The sequence below is a fragment of the Rhagoletis zephyria genome, unplaced genomic scaffold (genome assembly GCF_001687245.7).
Source record: "Rhagoletis zephyria isolate East Lansing unplaced genomic scaffold, Rhagoletis_zephyria_1.1 Rzeph_scaffold_00643, whole genome shotgun sequence".
NCBI classification, from domain to species: Eukaryota; Metazoa; Arthropoda; class Insecta; order Diptera; family Tephritidae; genus Rhagoletis; species Rhagoletis zephyria.
Window position 1 is genome coordinate 97,943 of NW_016157727.1, and position 18,128 is coordinate 116,070.

General features: G+C 34.4%; 1 protein-coding gene across 1 annotated transcript in view; it reads right to left on the reverse strand.

The window, feature by feature from the left end:
• Window positions 1–18,128, reverse strand: part of nAChRalpha1 (nicotinic acetylcholine receptor alpha1) — a 137,489-nt gene that overhangs the window by 24,695 nt on the left and 94,666 nt on the right. The window contains exon 5 of the mRNA XM_017613298.1: window positions 13,169–13,349. Coding sequence (XP_017468787.1) covers window positions 13,169–13,349 — 181 coding nt within the window. The remainder of the gene's footprint in view (window positions 1–13,168; window positions 13,350–18,128) is intronic.

Here is an 18,128-nt window from a genome sequence, read left to right on the forward strand (position 1 = left end):
TTTTTTTTATCAGAAGCAACTCGGTGTTAGTTTAATTTTGAATGAAAATGTGGTAACGGACGTGAAAACATTTTCCCCCATATAATAATTTTTACCACTAATACATATCATCACTAGGCACGAATAAAGGCGCGAGATCAAAAGTTGACCGCGAAAAAAGGCGCATGAAAAGAACTTCAGCGAAGAAAGACACGTAAACTTATTTTCGCGGTCAACTATGTTGGCGGGTGTAACAGTATGTAAATTCCACAAAGAGTTTTTGGGGCATGATGCTGAAGTGCAGATTTTTTTTTTAATTTTTTTTTTTTACGCGCCTTTTTTGCGGTCAAAACTCTCACGCGCCTTTATTCGTGTCTAGGGAAGATATATAATTTAATTTTTGATTTAATTTTTTCAGTTTTTCTATCCACCACTTCACGTTTTCATAACCTTTTTTTCATTTGAATGCGAGATGTAAAGCTGTTTGAACTCATTTGTTTGCATTTTCGATTTAAAGTTTTATGGAAACACCTACATTGAAACACTCGTCACTTTGTCTAAATGAGACAAAAAAAGATGAAAAGGCTTTGAAAAGTACTACTTTAGTACGTAATATCGGCAGCCCTGTTCGTCTGGGCATTATAGAATGATGAACTGGGGTAATTAGATACTAGAGGGCTGCATGAATGCATTCAAAACGGGTTTTGAATTATTCATATACAAAACGAATGAATGATTTTGGATTGAAATTTTTTTGAATTTGAGTGAATAGCTGTTCTGATATCACTTCTATCTGTCGACATCACAATATTCAAATAAAGTGAAAATAAATTGAATTGAAATAAATGACAATTTTTTGTACGAATATCCAAAAATATTTTTTCTATACACATATGTACAAACAAACAATGTATGTATGTATGTATTGCTGCGCTCCTATTTCATACGAAAAAACTTGTTTGTAGAAAAAAACTTTTACTGAAATGAGTTTGAAAGATTTGAATGTTTTCCATTCATTCATTCACATTCTTCCATTTGAAGGTTGAAAATATATATATCAAAATGTATATTCATAACTTACAAAATTCCAAACGCTGAGTGTTTTGTATGTGAAGTAAAATATTCAAATCTACTGTACTCTGTTTGGCTAAAAGTTTGATGCAGCCCTCTATTAGATACGATGTTGAACTATACAAGCTCCTATTCAAAATAGAAGTAAAATATAACGATTTTCCTGGTTTGGGCATGTCACACGCATTTACGAAGATGCTCTAGTTAAATACAATGGACCCACAAATTGAAAAAGGACCTATCTGTACTCTGGATGAGCAACTGGCACAACTGCGCAATAGTCTCATCCCACGCCGACAAACTTTTGCGTGCCAAATAAAAAAAAAAGCATAGAAAGAACCGCGTCAAATTTTTCTTTGAAGCATACTAACATCTACAGACTCTCATATGGTATCACATGCGTGAGCTCTCATTTCGTTTATTTATTTTACCGAGAGAAGGAACCACAGTTATTTCGTGTTGAAATTATGAAGGTACTCAACGATATGTCAATAGATAACATTGTGGATATTGATTCATTAATAAAGGAACGTAGAAGGATAATTCGAAACTTGGAAATTTTTTAATGAAGATATACCTTGATAGAGTGCTTAAAAAGAGAGTTGTCTAATCAAAGCATTATTTATAGATCCTAATCCTCTAATTATTACGTACGTGAGTAATATATAATCACTAGGACTTTAAATGACACAAACACTCTATTCAGTTAAGAACGATTTGAAGCCATTCTCAGCTACACAGCAACAGTTATTCGTATTCCCAAGAATAAAAAATAACTGGAAATAAAAAAATATGAGCATGAAAATCACTGCCAAACCATGACGCAGACAATTGTTCATATTTCCCAGGTCATCATATTTATAAAATTTCATTTGTTGCTTTCTTTTGCTCGGTATTTTTGGTTTTACGTTTATCGTTGATTATATCAAACTGTTGCATGGCATTTTAAGATACGCACACACCATTTAACTCGTAAATTTCATATCCACTTGTGTTTTATCCACACTGCCCTTGCCGGTCTGCATTTCTTATATCCCTTTTCTTATACTCTTCCCACCGCAACTTGAGTGCTGGTGATTTTTGGCAACTACCAGCGTATTCCGCTTGATTGTTGACGAACTGTCGACATTCTTTATGCCCACAACTTATTTGCTTCAATTTTCTTGAAATTCAGCGCGTTGGCGCATATTGCATTGTCATGCAACGTTGCATACTTACTGCGGCTGTCATGGTGGTAAATATGTAAGTTGGTATGTACGTGTGGATATATCATCGCACGACCAATGAATGTGGGCGATTTTATGCGCCTGCTGCAACGGCAATCATTTTTCAAGTCCATGCAAGAGATAAGGCGAGCAGTAATCGGAGTGCTAGCATTGGAAAGGAAGCCATAAATACATACATACATATATAACTACATATGTACATATATGGGAGTATATGTGAAAAATAGCTGTGTGGTTTGAAAGTAAAGTGAAAGCTGTTGCAAGACAGTGAATGATGTTTGTGAAGCTGTCAAATATCAGTACTACTTGAAGAAATTCATATTCATTTATTTGATAAATATGTTTACGTATGTACATACATATTTCAACGAAATTACCTACATATATATATGCTGTATGTAAGTATGTGCATATCCGGTATGACTGCTTACAGACAGTCGGCGTAAAAACTATAGGTGCAGCACTACGCATAAGTTCCCCAATTAAAATATTTCTGATTTAATTTTAATTATTGCTTTTATAAAAAATATAGTTCATTCTTTAACAAAAATCTTATGAATCCCAGTTTCAAACTTCAAAAATATTTTAAAAATTCAACAAACTTCAGTGAGAGCTTCGAGCATTATAATACGATTTTTTTAGAAAGATTTTTAATTACGCAGTTGTTTAGCCCATTTAATTCTAATACAATGGAGGGCAAGTTTAAAGTGACTTAAAGTGCCGTTGATTTTTTATAATTTTTATTTTTTTTTGCTACATTATGTATATATACATACATATGTACATATGCATATACGTTCATTCATAACTTTGTAATATCCCAATAAGCATTTCAGTAAATGTTTTTAAAAATAACTTAAAGTAAGTTTGCTATATAATAAGCGTTAAATACGCATTTTTAATATTAACCTTATTAAAAGTTTTTTCAAATAAACCTTTAATAAGTTTTGAGAGCGAATGTTTATAAATAACTTAAACTTATAAATGAAATGCAAATGCCAACGACATGAAGTAGTAAATATAACAATTTTTTAATCGTAAGTAACGTGTTTACATTTTTAAAATATATTATTAAAAGAAGCAATTAAATAAAACCGATGCGGTAAAAAAAATCCAATCCAGGACCCGCTGCGCTAATTGGTGGAGCATTCGAGTCTTCAAATGATGAGTTCTCCTTATCCTTTCTTAGTTTAACATTCAATTAAAAATGTATTAAATTTTTTTCAGAAAAGTTCATAAATAAGAATGGCGGCGGTGAAGTGGAATGTATAGCTGCATCGATGTCGTTTTTCCAATTTGCCAATAACCGCATGCAGTTGCAAGCACGCAACAAGATGTAATAATTAACTTTTTTATGCTTAAATTTTGTGTGTTATCGTAAATTTGTATGCTAAAATGTCTATTACCTATTTATATTTTGGCGACTGTAGATGAGTCCGCCGAAAATTCGTATTTCTTTTAGTTTCTAGATGTTAAGCAATCTATGTATGTATGAGTTTTTAATGAAATATCTTTAAATAAAGTGTTATAAAAATGTTTATAAAAAGCTTTCTTTTGAACATTTTTAGTAAGTTTATATTCATACGCTTATAAACAACTTGTTTTGAACCTTTATTATAAGTTTACACTTTTACACTTATAAAGTGCATTATTTTGAAAATTTATTACAAGTTTATATTTCTACGCTTATAACCAATATTCGTTTTCGATTATATTACGCTTACTTTCAAGCCTTTCATAAACAAAAAATCAACGTTTTGTAAGCTTAATGTTTATAGTTGAAAACTTAAAAAAAAACGTTCTTTAAGTTTATTTTGCTTGTTGGGATGTTATTCATAACCATTCAAATGTCTTCATGGCTTGGCACATAAAATGTACGTGCATTTATTATTTTCATTCAGACACTTCAACGGCAGGTGGTTTTAACGCGACGACTTAACGGACGTACACATATGCACAAATCTCACGAGTTGTATTTTTTAGCGTCACTTCCTTTTACCGGCAAAAAAAGGAAAGATAAAGCGTTCTGCTCGCATTTATTTCAATAAATGGAGTTCTGGCAACTGGTACAATAAAAAATAAATCAAGTGTTTGAACAATTTTACCCTCAAAAATTGTATTTAGGCGAAAAAGTATCGAAATTACAGAGGCATCAACTACAATATATCTGTGAAGCCTCAAAAGCGTACCACGAAATTAAAAAGAAAATAATATTTTAAGATACTTGAAAATTTTAAAATTAGACGGTGAAAATGTTCTTCTTGCCAAAACGAACGAATCTAGTGTAATAAAACTAGTGTGAAAAAAAATACATTGAATAAAAGATGACTATGACTATTGGCACACTCGAAATTCATTCTAAATGTTATATGTTTTATGTTGTAAATGCATGAAGAAGGAAATGTACATATTAGCATAAGGAGTATTGTAAAAATTTTGTTGCCAATATTTAATTACTCTTAAATATTATGACTTTGTAGTTAAGGCGGGCGAGTAGATGACTGCGTATTGTGATACGGGGCGTATACGTTACATACGGGTATCGTGTCTATTATAACCTCGCCTTTATTGACTTGGGATGTAATTATTTAATAATGGTACGCCTAAAACAGGCTTTCCCAAAGTGAGTAGGTATGCCTAGGGTGCCGCTAGTGGCTAGAGAGATACTAGTGGTGCCGGCAAATTCTTTAAACTTTCTATACACAACGCTAGCGGTTTGCTCAAACTTCAACATGGCGGCCCGAAAATCAAACAATTTTGATTTTTATTAAAATAACCTTCAGCGGTTCATCAAACCTCATACACAACGCAAATGGCTTGCAACAAAGGGATATTTCGCTTGGTTTGTCAAGCCGCTTGTGTGGTGTATTTCGCTCTTAGGCGTAGTTCCCCAGTACGTTTTGTCAACGAAAAATTTAACCAGAAAATTCGAAAACGTACCCTTTCCACGTCACGAGAACAGAGGCCTGCGAAATTAAAATACATCTTTGGTTTTTTCTAGAACGTCGAGATTCTTTTTATTGGTGACCTTTATATTTTAGAATTACTAGCAATTTGCATGAAAACCCCATAAATAAGCTAAGAAAATCAGAAAAACGTACCTATGTAACTTCGAAGTTAACGCTAAGAAAATGGATAACAGCCGGTTTCGCCAGCAATTTAAATGGTAAACGATTTTTTATTTTCTGTCAATTTCCATATAATTTTCAAAAAATTAAAATAATTTCTCAATTAAATTGCTTTTGTGAAATTGGCTGTAAAAGCGTTAACTTGGAAGGTTTGACTCTGAGGATGTCTACAGCTGGATAACAAACCCGTTTTCGTGTGACCCGAAGAGTAGACCTACTGAGATGACAAATTAAGCTTTTGAAAACCTTCTGGATATCAGTGATGACAGCACTTTGAATATTGAATACTACGAAGGGAGCCAAGACGGTTCTGGATGCAAGTGTATGCAGAAAACACTGCTGTTGGCAAGATTGCATTAAAAATACTAGTGACTTTTACTTTTACATTTCTATGCGAGACTGAATTTTCAACAAATGCTTACATAAACAAGTAATTTTTTTTTTGTTTTCTTAGACATTTGAAGAGTAGGGGTGACCCGATATTTTTTAGCGCCGCGGTGAAAAACTTTGGGAACCCCTGGCCTAAAGGATGCAGCAATTTCAATTGTCAAGTTCATACCTGATGAGAGTATGAAGAAATATTCCAAACATTGATTTCGCTTGTTATTCTATTCGTTATAATTGTTTTAAAATCAATTGAATTTAAGACTAAAAAGATGAAAATAGAATTATAGTTTAAAAAACTAAAAACTCGTTTTTATGACCCTAACTTAATTTAATTACACCTAAAATAAGATTAAAGTATTTAACAATGAAATTAATTTAACCGGAAAACAAAGTGTTGGGTGCTTCTTAGATTTTATAGTCCTGCTATTTACAATATTGAATATTACTAAACTGAAAATGAAAAGTTTAAAACAATTAATATCAAGCACCCCACATTTTGTTTTTCGGTAAAATCAATTAGATTGATTGTCAATTAGTTAAATCCTATCTACATCTACATTTACGGTCCAAGGCTTTTAATTTGACGTCTCAGTTTGGGAAATCGGCCCAACGGTGTGGATTTGATGGCATTGATTATTAGATAATTTGAATTTCATTTTTCAACAGGTGGCAACTAGTTTCGAAAAACTAAAACCAATTTGCACATCTAAGGACCAAGCGCTTTAAGTTGACATCTCAATCTTGAAAATCGGGCTAACAGATATTAAATATATAGATTCTGATCTTAAAAAAAACTGTAGGAAAATTTTGAATTTTTAATTTTTGGCCGTTAATGCCTATCAGAGCGGGTTTTTATAACATTTAGCAGGTACAAAATGCATCAGAGAAAATTCAGTGCTCAAGGATTGAAAAAAAAATCCGATGAGGACTAAATTTTTGAATCCAATTAGGAAGCATGACATGCATATTTGTGCTCACAAAATATTGAGTCAGCCCTATTCATATATACATATTTTCGTCTGCTAAGCTTATTTATGCCCAGGTACTAAAAAAATACGATCTGCTGCTTAAAGGAGGCATTCACATTGACAGGATTTTCCAGATGCCATCGCCATCACGTAACCAATTGCAATAGAATGTTGTAAAAATTGTTACGCAAAGCATCATTTGGCATTCGATAGTCAAACTTATTTACTACGAAACGTACATAGATAATATTAATCAACTACAAGCATTTTCAATTTCGTACATACCAATCTACATCTTATTTATTTCCCCCCGAAATAAAAGAAGGCAACGCATACATTTTATGCCCGCACGTTTTATTTCGTATTAGTGTTTATAAGAGTAAAAAGTGTGTATGATGTATGTACACATGCAGCTGAGAAGCGATATCAAAAATTTGTCACAGCGGAATTGAAATCTTGAAATAAAATCTTCATACACCCTACATAAGTATACATATGTACATATGTATTAGTCAATCGTTCTTATTGCTGTCGCCTCTATTGATGACTGTTGTCAAAAAGCGTTGTTTTGTCGATTACTTTGCACTTTTTTTTTAGCTTTTTCAACCGCTACACACATAGGGAGATATTTCCTTACAGATTGCTTTGTTACCACAGCCATGTACTACGAAGCGGTTATTCATTGTTGTTGCTCTTTTCTCATGTTATTTGTAATAGCGTAATATATTGCCCCAACAAATCAAGTAAAATAGTAAATTGATTAGATACGCTTAGATTGTGTATGCTTCATTATTATTTATGTAGCGCATTTTTCAGGGAGCGACATAATCGTAAATATGTACTATATATGTCTGTATCGTTGTAAAGCTCATACATCTCAACTTCTGCTGAATCATTCCCTCGAATGCCCAAAGTGCACCCTGATATTATAACACAAATAGTTGGCCATACTCCGCCTCCGAATGGCAAATGGTTTTATGAGAAGATTTTTCAAGGAAGAAAAACACTCGGAGGTTTGCCATTGCTTGCCGAGGGTGACCGCCGTTAGAAACAACGTTTTTTTATTTAGATGTTGGGCGGCCGCGGAATAGAACTGGAGTGGTAGTACGCAGGTTCTTGTAAAAACCATTTGCCTTTTGAAGGCGACGTAACACTTTAGGTCCCTCGAAGCTCGAAAATACGCCTGACTTCTATATTTAGCTTCCTATATCGGTCCATCGGCACAGTCCGCGTTGCACCCAATCGCCCCGTTGCCATGTAAGCAGCATCGTTTTACTCTGCAGCTTTGCAGTATCCTCAGCGTATCAGTTGTACTTTCTGGTTTCTTTGTGTTCAAGAGCACTCCGAAGGATCTCAAAGGATAGCCTTTACCAGAATAGTTAAGAGAAGCAAATTGGATATAGCCCCATTACACCTATCCTACCTATGGTTAAGTAGGTGAGGATGAAGTTGCTCCCGGCATACAGTGAGCCGAGAGGCATTGTTAGCCCCAGTGGGCCCATTTGAAAGCTCAAATTTGATCCCGACCACTCACTTAGCAGTATAACCAGTTGGGTATTCAGAGGCGACCAGAGAAGAAGTGAGCAATTTTGTGACTAATTTTGTTCATAGATCCTGATAGCCCCTTTAAATGGATTTATAAGTCGACAAAAGAATTCTGGAAATTTTTTTAGAATCAATGCCGAGGCATTTCTCCCTGTGTAATGTATGCAATACTCGTATAAAATGGACTTCTCAAACAAAATTTTTTTTAGAAAGGAGCTTAAATGAATTATTATATAAGTGTTGATTATTAACAATCCTTCGGCATAATATAGTATACATCGACCTTACCTTATGTTGCACACATAAATATGTACTGTTGCATAATTTTTGTCAGCATTTCTTTTTCCCCATTTTTCTCCATAATTTTGTTACAGTTACTTTTTGTTGCTCTCTACTTCAAATATGTACAGCCAAACAATTTTTATAAACTGCCTATTGTAATGCTTATTTTTGAAAAACGCAACAGTTGCGACTGGAACCTCTTCCACCGCATTTTGGATTCATTATTTTCAACAACAAAAAAAAGAAAAGAAAAAAAAAATATGTCATACCAGCTACATTTTTTTTTACATTCATGTACTTCGCCTTTGTTGTTTTTCACTTACAGCTAAGTACATTTTTTACATGGCCTACAATTTTCTCACTTCATTTCATCTCTTTTCACATCGCTTTGTCAATCTCGTCTCCCTCTTAAACTGCGTATGTGTGTACATATGTATGTATCTATTTCGCTGGCCTGACGCCATTGACAATTGCCTTATTGCATTTTTGCTCATTTTTTACTTGTGCCTCACACCTTTCCATTCATTTGTCCTTTTTTTTATATTAACTTGACTTTATTTGCTTGCTTGGTCCATTTCATTGGAATGTGATGGTTGTTCATTTTTTGGCAGCTTGATATTTTTCAAAAAGTCATTGTGGTAGTTCATTTAGTGCAGCTGCGTCTGGCATGTGCAAGTAGAAACACACGCTTGCGGATATATTAATGATAGTAAGTACTATGTTGGCAACTGTCAAGGTGGACATCTAGCTTTCGAATCAGTTTGCCGGTAACATGAATTGGCTGTGTGAATCAGTGTTAGTACAGAACTGTGAACTGTGACAAGTTAGTAGAACTTCTAAGGTAGCATGATGTAATCAGTGTCAAGTAACAGTGTCTTCTATGCACTTGCTTTTTTTCAAATCAATTCGGGGCATATGTTGTATATCGAGCATAGCGTGGAAGGGATATCAAATATTTAAGGCATATTCGGAAGTATCTTTTAGTCGTTTTTATTTATTTAAATTTTTTTTTTTACTGTTATCTACTACATTTAGGCGTTAGAGTTATGACGTCATTTTGTCTTAATGAATTTTTACATCAATTGATCCTTAATTCCTTTTTTTCAATACCCCAAAAAATGGAAGCAATAAATATTCTTCCCCAAATTAGTACGTATTGAACAAAAGAAAAACCAATATGTAAAAGAACCTGTTTTTAAAATGATCCGGAATTCAAACCGAACAGTTTTTTTGAAACGCTAAAACCAAAGGAAAAGTTAAGTTTTTTCTCAATGCCACCGTGATCACTTTTTTCTGCTATATCAAGCAATTTACATATATTTTAATTTGATGTTTTATTAAACTAGGTTGCGCTCGGTTTAATCTTTTATTATTATTTATTTATTATTATTATTATTTTATAATTACATATTAACGAGGGACGAGTTTTGAATCTCTTTTTCTTATTACAGGGAGTTTAGCTCGAAAATGGAGTTAATCTACTTATATGTAAACATAGTATTACATTTTATGTAGTCATAAGTGGGTGGTGTCCGTTCTCAAAAAATCTATAATAACTAATTTTTTATCAAGAGATTTTCGCAATAAATAACTTGGAGTAAATTAGCGCCCTTAGTTATTGAAATAGTGAAGTTTTTCTATCTCGGTTTACTGTTATATGTAAAGTGAACATAGTTGTCGTCCGATTCTAAAAATAAATCGACATATTGCCTGTTGTGCCAAGGGTAATAAATGTACCAAGGTTGGTAGAAATTGATAAATCGGTTACGGACACACAATAACTTATGTTGCCATAAGTGGACGGTGCCCGTTTTCTAAAATTTTATAAACCCGAATCTATAGCTAAGAGATAATTATAAAATTTTGTCTAAATTTTAAAAGAAATTCCTACGTAAGTTACTGACTTCCTGCCGTTTTTTTTATTTCTCCAAATTACCGTTATGTGACATTTTTTATTGAACCAAAGTGAACAACTCTACAAAGTTTGCTTAGTAAGTCAAAAAAATATATGTTTTAGGGAGCCGCGCTCCTTTATTGTATTCTAAATACGAACTGATAATTACAAAGTATTTATTTTTATTACCGCTAGACCTACGTTTGCCTTGCTGCAGCGTGAATGGAATTTGCTGACAATGCGCTTCCCACAGGTGAAGTTGTTTACCTCAACGTGACATATTTTGTCCGTTTGTTGTTCTCACGGTTTGTTCTACACGCGTCACAACTTCAGCATTTTGATCTATTGGCAGTCCGGTAATCCTAATATTATTTTAATATGCTACGTAAACATATGTCGTGCTAACATATATATTAAAAAAAAAAAAAAATATAATACTATTGAGGCAATTCATCTAAATGCCTCAAAACCACGTAAACCTCGTAAACTTACAAAATTTTGTATGGAAAACCTGTTTATTTAAGAAGTTTACGCGGTTACGAGACATTTAAGCGTTTAAATGAATATTCAAATTGTTTTTTGCTAGGTGATTATTGTAAATATAAATTTTTTGTGAATTAGCTTCAGCAGATAGTTGCTAAAATATCTCAGATTTTGTATTACGCAAACTACCGTTACATGGGAAGTGACCATTTTCAATACCTGCTGGCCTTAGCCCAGGAGAAATACGTGAAGCAAGCTCATGTCTTTTTTTAGTGAACGTCTTTTTTAATGTATTAACAGATGTTTGTTGTAGTGCTGCTAAACATCAATGCTTGAAGCTACTGATTTTTCGATGCTTTTGCCAATAAAACATCGATGGTATCGATACTATCGACTTTTCTTGGAATATATGACTTTTTTTTTAAGTTGAACTCCAAATCAATTAAAAAACAGTATAATTTTTTAACAAGTTAGATTAATTATTTAAAAGCTATCCATTAATTAATCTTTACTTAATCTTTACTCTTAATCTTTATATATAAAAATGAATTGCTGTTCGTGTGTTATCGCATCACGCAAGAACGGCTCAAAGGATTTGCTTCGTTTTCATTTCATTTTGTGTCTTTCTGTCTCTCGAGCGTTTGTAATGAGAAAATTGGAGAAACGGTGTTGCCAGATAACTGCGATATGAGAAAAAAATTTAATTATAAATGTATAAAGAACGACTAATTCAGAAAAAAAATTTGGCAGGGTTGCCGCTATTCGAAAGTTTTTATGGTTTGTTTCATGTGTTATCAAATAACTCAATAACGGCTCAAGGGATTCGCTTCGCTTTTATTTCATTTTGTGCCTTTCTGTCTGTAGAATGAATGTAAAGAAAAAATGGGAACCCGGTGTTGTCATATACTTCAAATATCAAAAACAAAAATTAAATCTAGATAAGCCGTAATAATGTACTTCACTGAGAATGTATAAACAAATTTGATAAAAAAAATTGAACAGGGTTGCCACCACTCAAAATAATCTTTACATATAAACATGAATTGCTGTGTTACTGTGTTATTGCATAACTCAAGAATGGCTCAACGGATTTGCTTTGTTTTTATTTCATTTTGTTTCTCTCTATCTGTAGAAGGTTTGTAAAGAAAAAAAATTGAAAACCGGTGTTGCCTGTGAAACGCCAGATCATTGGAGAATTTCAAGAACTTCTTCACGAACATACACTTTCGTTAGGTTATTAAAGACGGCAATGGAAATATGCGTTCTGACAAGCACCAAACCGTAATATTAAAATATTTCCGTAAACAAAAATTAATTTAGGACGGGACGAAGTTCGCCGGGTCTGCTAATTTAAAATGAAAATGTGTAAATGTGGCAATGACACAATTCATTTGAGTTGAATTTAAGATCACATTGAATATTGGAAGTTATTTATTAATTAATGGAAAATTAAAATTAATATAAGAAATATACATAAGGCAACAACACAATTCATTTGTGTTATAAATAATGTCTTATTAAATAAATTAAACATTTGCTCTTTAAAGCTATAATGCAAGGTACCTACTTCAGTTTTTTAGTGTCAATTTTCCCTATAAGAGATCGAATGGCACTTACAAAATCCCTTTTTATAAGTAAACACTTATTCGTACACTTTTACGTTAAAATTGAGCAAAACTGTAAAAGATTATGGCCCGTAGTTATAGTTAAAATAAAGTCGACTCTGAAAGTTAAAAGCAGGTATTTTTGACAGATATCCTATTGAAAGTTATGTCAAAAAGGCTGATTTTAACTTTAGAGTTGATTTTATTTTGACTATAACTACGGGCCTATGAGTTTATTACGCTTTGATTTTTATATTTCTATATTTCTTGCTAACCCCAAATCAGCAACGAATAAATATTCTAAAAAAATACCAATGTTAATAAAAAATTAAAACATCGATACTATCGATGTTTTTGTACGAAGACAAATACCGCAGCAGAAAATTTTTTCAAGTTTTCGATAGATGTTTTTACAGCGACGACTAGTTGCTATTTATGTACACGTTCATATGAAATATTTTAAAAGCTTAAGGAAGCATTTCCCGTGGGAAATATTTTGCTCGAGTATGATTTTATGTTAAATACTATGAGAAAAATTCGAAAAGGTACTGAATAGTCAAATCACCCTCGTATTTCACTTGATTCTTCGGGTTTTACTCACCATATAACCATCATATGTCCATGAGCCGAATTTCATGAAACACGTTTGCTCATCGAATGGAAAATACTCGACGTCGATTTCACAAAATGATTTATAAATGGCGGGCGGTTTCCACACCACTTTGCCGGTGTGATGTAAAATTGCTTTTGTCATTATTGTCACTTCGTAATTGCCGTCAGCGCTGAAAAAGAAGAAGGAAGAACATAAGTAATTAGTATTTTACCCTTTTTCTGTTTATAAACATAGTTTTTATTTGGTGTTGAATTTGCATAACGCGGACTTATATTCAATAACCTCTATTTAAAATCTTCACAAAAATGAGCTTCTGATATAAAACAGCTCACAAAAATGAGCTTCTGATATAAAAATTCAGCTAAGGCTAAGGTGTCATCGGCGATTTTAATGTTAAACTTTTAAATAATTTGTGAGTAGAAGTTACTATTGGATTGCAAAGTTAGAGTTCATATCAGTGATGTTAGTCCTAGATGAGTTCTCATATAGGAAAGTAGTTTTTGTGAAAATTTTACATATGTAGATGGCATTGAAAATGTATAAGTCCCCCGACTGCTTATCTACTGATACTTTCATAATGCGTATCGTCGTTTAAAGTACGAAACCACGTATCGTCATTCTGCAAAACCGCGTAACTGAAATTTGCTGCCAAAAATTGGATTTGCTCACACAAGCTCTTGGCTCAATCCTTATCCATTTCTCGTGAAATATACTAGCCAGAAGGGCGATTGCTTTATAAAAGAGAGAACCATTTTGAAAAATGAGTGTTGTTACTCTCTAGAAAATAGTTTATGCAACCTTACATACGCGGTTTTGCATTTTGTTGATACGCGGTTTTGTACTTTAAGCGACGATATATTGTGAAATGTTCTGTGGTCTCTGCCACACAAATAGAATTTTCTTGTGAACAAATTTTTTAGTTAATGCAAAAGGGGCTGGGAGCTCCAATATGATCTAAAACTCTTATATTGCATGACACTGGAAAAATTTAGCGTTAATTGAATTATGGAAGCTTGGAAATATTAAAAACCGGGCGCAGCTCCTTCCGGAAATATCCAATATAGTAAAAATAAATATTTCAACCTTTTATTCGACATAAGTGAACGGAGATGTGGAATGACTAGCGCTTCCTGCCCCAGTGACATTAACGAATAATAGCGCTGATACGTCTTTCTCTTCCTTGCGTCGAATCAATACTTGGCCCATCACAACAATAGAACGGGTTGGCCTCAATATAAATTACGACATTTAAGTAATGCCAGGGGTAAGCTCGGAACTGGGGAGTAAACAACTCACAGGTCTCTCAGCAGGGACACTTTCAAGGCGGGCGTTCTCTCTCCACTCCTATGGGTATTGACGGTGAACCAACTGAAGCTGTGGCATATGCCGATGATGTTGCGGTTATCATACAGAAAAAATTTCTTTAAACTTTGTGCGATCTCATGTCAGCCGCTCTTATTTCACTAGTTACGTGGACCAAAAACTGCCGTCTTGAGGTCAAGCCAGCTAAAACTGCACTACTTCTTTTCGCAGATGGTTCAAAGTACTGGTTCTTACACTCCCTAACTCGATTATTTAGCTACACAGTGTTTAGACGTACAGTAAAGTATCTCGAAGTAATTCTCGACAGTTACTCTGGATTGACAACACAATGAAATGCATCAAAGTAGCCACCACAGCACTTTTCCCATATAAAGATGTGATCGGTGTATTCCTGGACTCATGGTATATTCGATCACTCAAAAATCCTAGGTTCAATGGCGATGGAACACCAGACCTCACGACATACGCAGCGCTGCAAACATGTATACTGATAACTCAAGACCAACGGAAAAGTCAAGGAGTAGGGCTTCCTGACCACTGCAATGTACCCCAGGCAGCGGTGCTGGCCATGCAGGTGGTCACTCGGCACCAAAGAGAAAAGATAGGTCCTTATATGATGTGGCAGTAAAGCAACCCTGGAACCTCTAGACTTATGTGTAGACAATACAAAGTCTCTTACTGAATGGCGCAGATCTCTAAACGAGATGGCCTAGCATTGTATTGAGGTCAACTGCAGAGCTGACGAATTGGCGAGGAACACGGTATGACTGCCCCTATCCTTCCGGGGAAGGACATGGTAGGTATACCAATGGCCACTTCTAAACTACAGCCGCATATAAGCAGCAAACGAACTTATCCTTCTGTGAAAGTGCTGGGCTTATGTGGCTTTCTTATGATAATAAAATTATAGTTTAAAAAACTAAAACCTCGCTATCACAATTTCCATTCGTACTGTCATCAGGTATGTAACTTGAGAATAGAAATTTTCAAAGTTCACTGCGTCAACGAAATGGTTCTATCCCCAGTGAGCGCCACAGCATCTTAGGGGTACAAAGATTGCGTAAAAATGGGCTTGACTTTGACCTAAGTGTAGGGGAGTCACTCTCTCAAGAAATTTTGACCTAACTTACTCTAGTGCGTCAGAGAAAATATATGGTTTTCGGTGAGGAATAAAGCTCGCCTATTGACCTTTTGCTAGAGTCTCGCTAAAGGCTTGTGTGCAGGACTGCTGAGTGTATCTCCCTGGTCCTGGGAGGTTGTCTCCCTGGGTCCCTGCTAAAAATATATTTTATTTAATTTTTAAATTTTTTTTGATAATTTACGATGAACTATGCAAATGTTTAGAAGTCTTGCGTCATCAAAAACAAAAAAAATAAGCTTAAATCACAAACTCTAATTGCAAAGATTAACTGAAAAAGTGAAATCCTTAGCAATCCTTTTAATTACTTGAAATTTACACATAGAAGGCCATTGTCAACAGTTCAATGTGTATATATGTATGTAGGTATGTATGGTTTTCCCTACTCCAAATTTCACTTGCAGTCATTGTTGGAGTAAAAATTATTGGCGCATCAGCACAGCTAGCGAAAGAGTGGTTGGTTGCCTGGGGAGCTAGGCAAAGCTAAAACACAAAGTACCTACATGGAGGGCTCGAAAGGAATAAAAGTGCGCTAAAAGCAGAAAATGGCGCGCACTTTCGACACGTATGTACGTACATATTTGACATAAATCACTAAGTGGCACATTGGCGCTGATAAAAGGATGCCTACGACCTACTTTGGACGCAGCGGCATATTCAAAGGGATTTACTTGATGCGATTTTCATGCATAGCTGAGGGTGTTACGCTGCTGGTTGCTAACTGACATCAACGCTGAGTGCATTGAGCAACAGAATGAGTAGAGGTGGTAATGGTAATTGTGATGAGGATGAGGATGAGGATGAGGATGAGGATGGTGGCGTTGTGGTTACAGCAGCCGTCATCTGCAACACTCATCGCCATCGTTTGTGGTTGCCGTTGAATACATACATATATACATAAATATCTCTATATGTGAATATACATATGTCTATATATTTAGTTATATTCCAGGCCACGCAATTTGAGTGATTTTAATTTCTCGGATCATCATGAAAATTAATTGGTGGAATTAAGCGCGAACGTATAGAAATTGCAAACATCCACGTGGGGAGGATGAGAAGAAAAGACAACCTAGACGGCAAAGCAGGCATTCATTCAGACGTACAGACATATGTACTCGTATATGGGTATATGGGGATGATTTTAAGCCCAAACAAACACGCCCAAACGAACACGCCACCAAACGCACAATTAAGTAGTAAGAATGCTGCAACTAGCGCCGAACTAACTTGAAAAAGGACGGTAATGGTCCTTCATATATCCCAAATCAATGCTTTCTGTCTTGCCTTTTTTAACATCGCGATGTCCTACGAAGTGGCAACTGCCCACTGTGCAGAACTTTTGAACTCGTTCTGCACTGGTTCACTTTTGGACAGGTCTGGGACAATAAGTTTTTATGAGGAAAAAAACCGTGAATATCGATTTTTTGATATTTTTGCGTTTTTTTCTTTCTTCTAAAGATTGCATTTTATATAATATTTGTTTATTTTTTTAATTTTACTTACATTAAGTTTGATCTATTTCTCTTAAAATTTTCAGCGGAACTCAACAATTTAAATTTATAAGATTTGAAAATCACGACTGCCTCCACACGATTTGAAATCACGACCAACGATGTTCGAGTCGGAGGTCTTCCCGCGGAGCTATTTTCGTATTGTACGAGAAGTGAGAATTTATGCAATTGATTCTCAGCTTTCACATGCTAAATGTGAGCAACTTTGAGGACAACGCAACTAGCACACCGCAAGGTTCAATTGTCCCTCTCTGCAGCCGATTTGCAGCAGTTCAGAGATAGTTCAGAAATTTGTAGAACGCAACGAGTGCTTTAGCACTAAATTTTCTTAAGGATAATGAGCAACGTAAGCTCAGAAGCAGTGTTGCCAGGTCTTCGGCATGAGAAAACGTCCCTCTTGGTCTGAAAGAACGTCATTTCCTACCCAAAAACGTCTTTTTCAAATGGATGTACAAAAAATTGTTCTTATTAAACTTTTATTGTATACAAAGGTAGATACCCTAACCCTAACCGCCAAAATAACGTAAGCGACATTTTTTCAAAATTTTCGTTTTGATGCGGAAATATTCCTAGAGCATTTAGATGCATTTCTGCATCAAAAAAATTTTTTGTCGCTTACGTTATTTTGGCGATTAGGGCTCGATATGTACGTAGTGTACATATATTAAAATGCCATTTCGACAGAGCACATTTAAAATTCATTGTAAACTGGTCGTTAATATAAAAATCATTTTATACATACACTTGTGATCAGCTGATTAAGTCATCAATATTTTGATCGGTGTTTCTCTTTCGTTTATTTAATGTTTATTATTTTTCCATAAAAGCGAAGCTCATTAACAAACAAAATATAAATCCACAAAAATTGTGCAAAAATTTTAAACAATCTGCAAATTTTCTGCTAGATTTCCAACTTTTTATTCAGAGTTTTTAGAATTTTTTTTTTTGATTATGCAGTTTGATAGCCCATTAA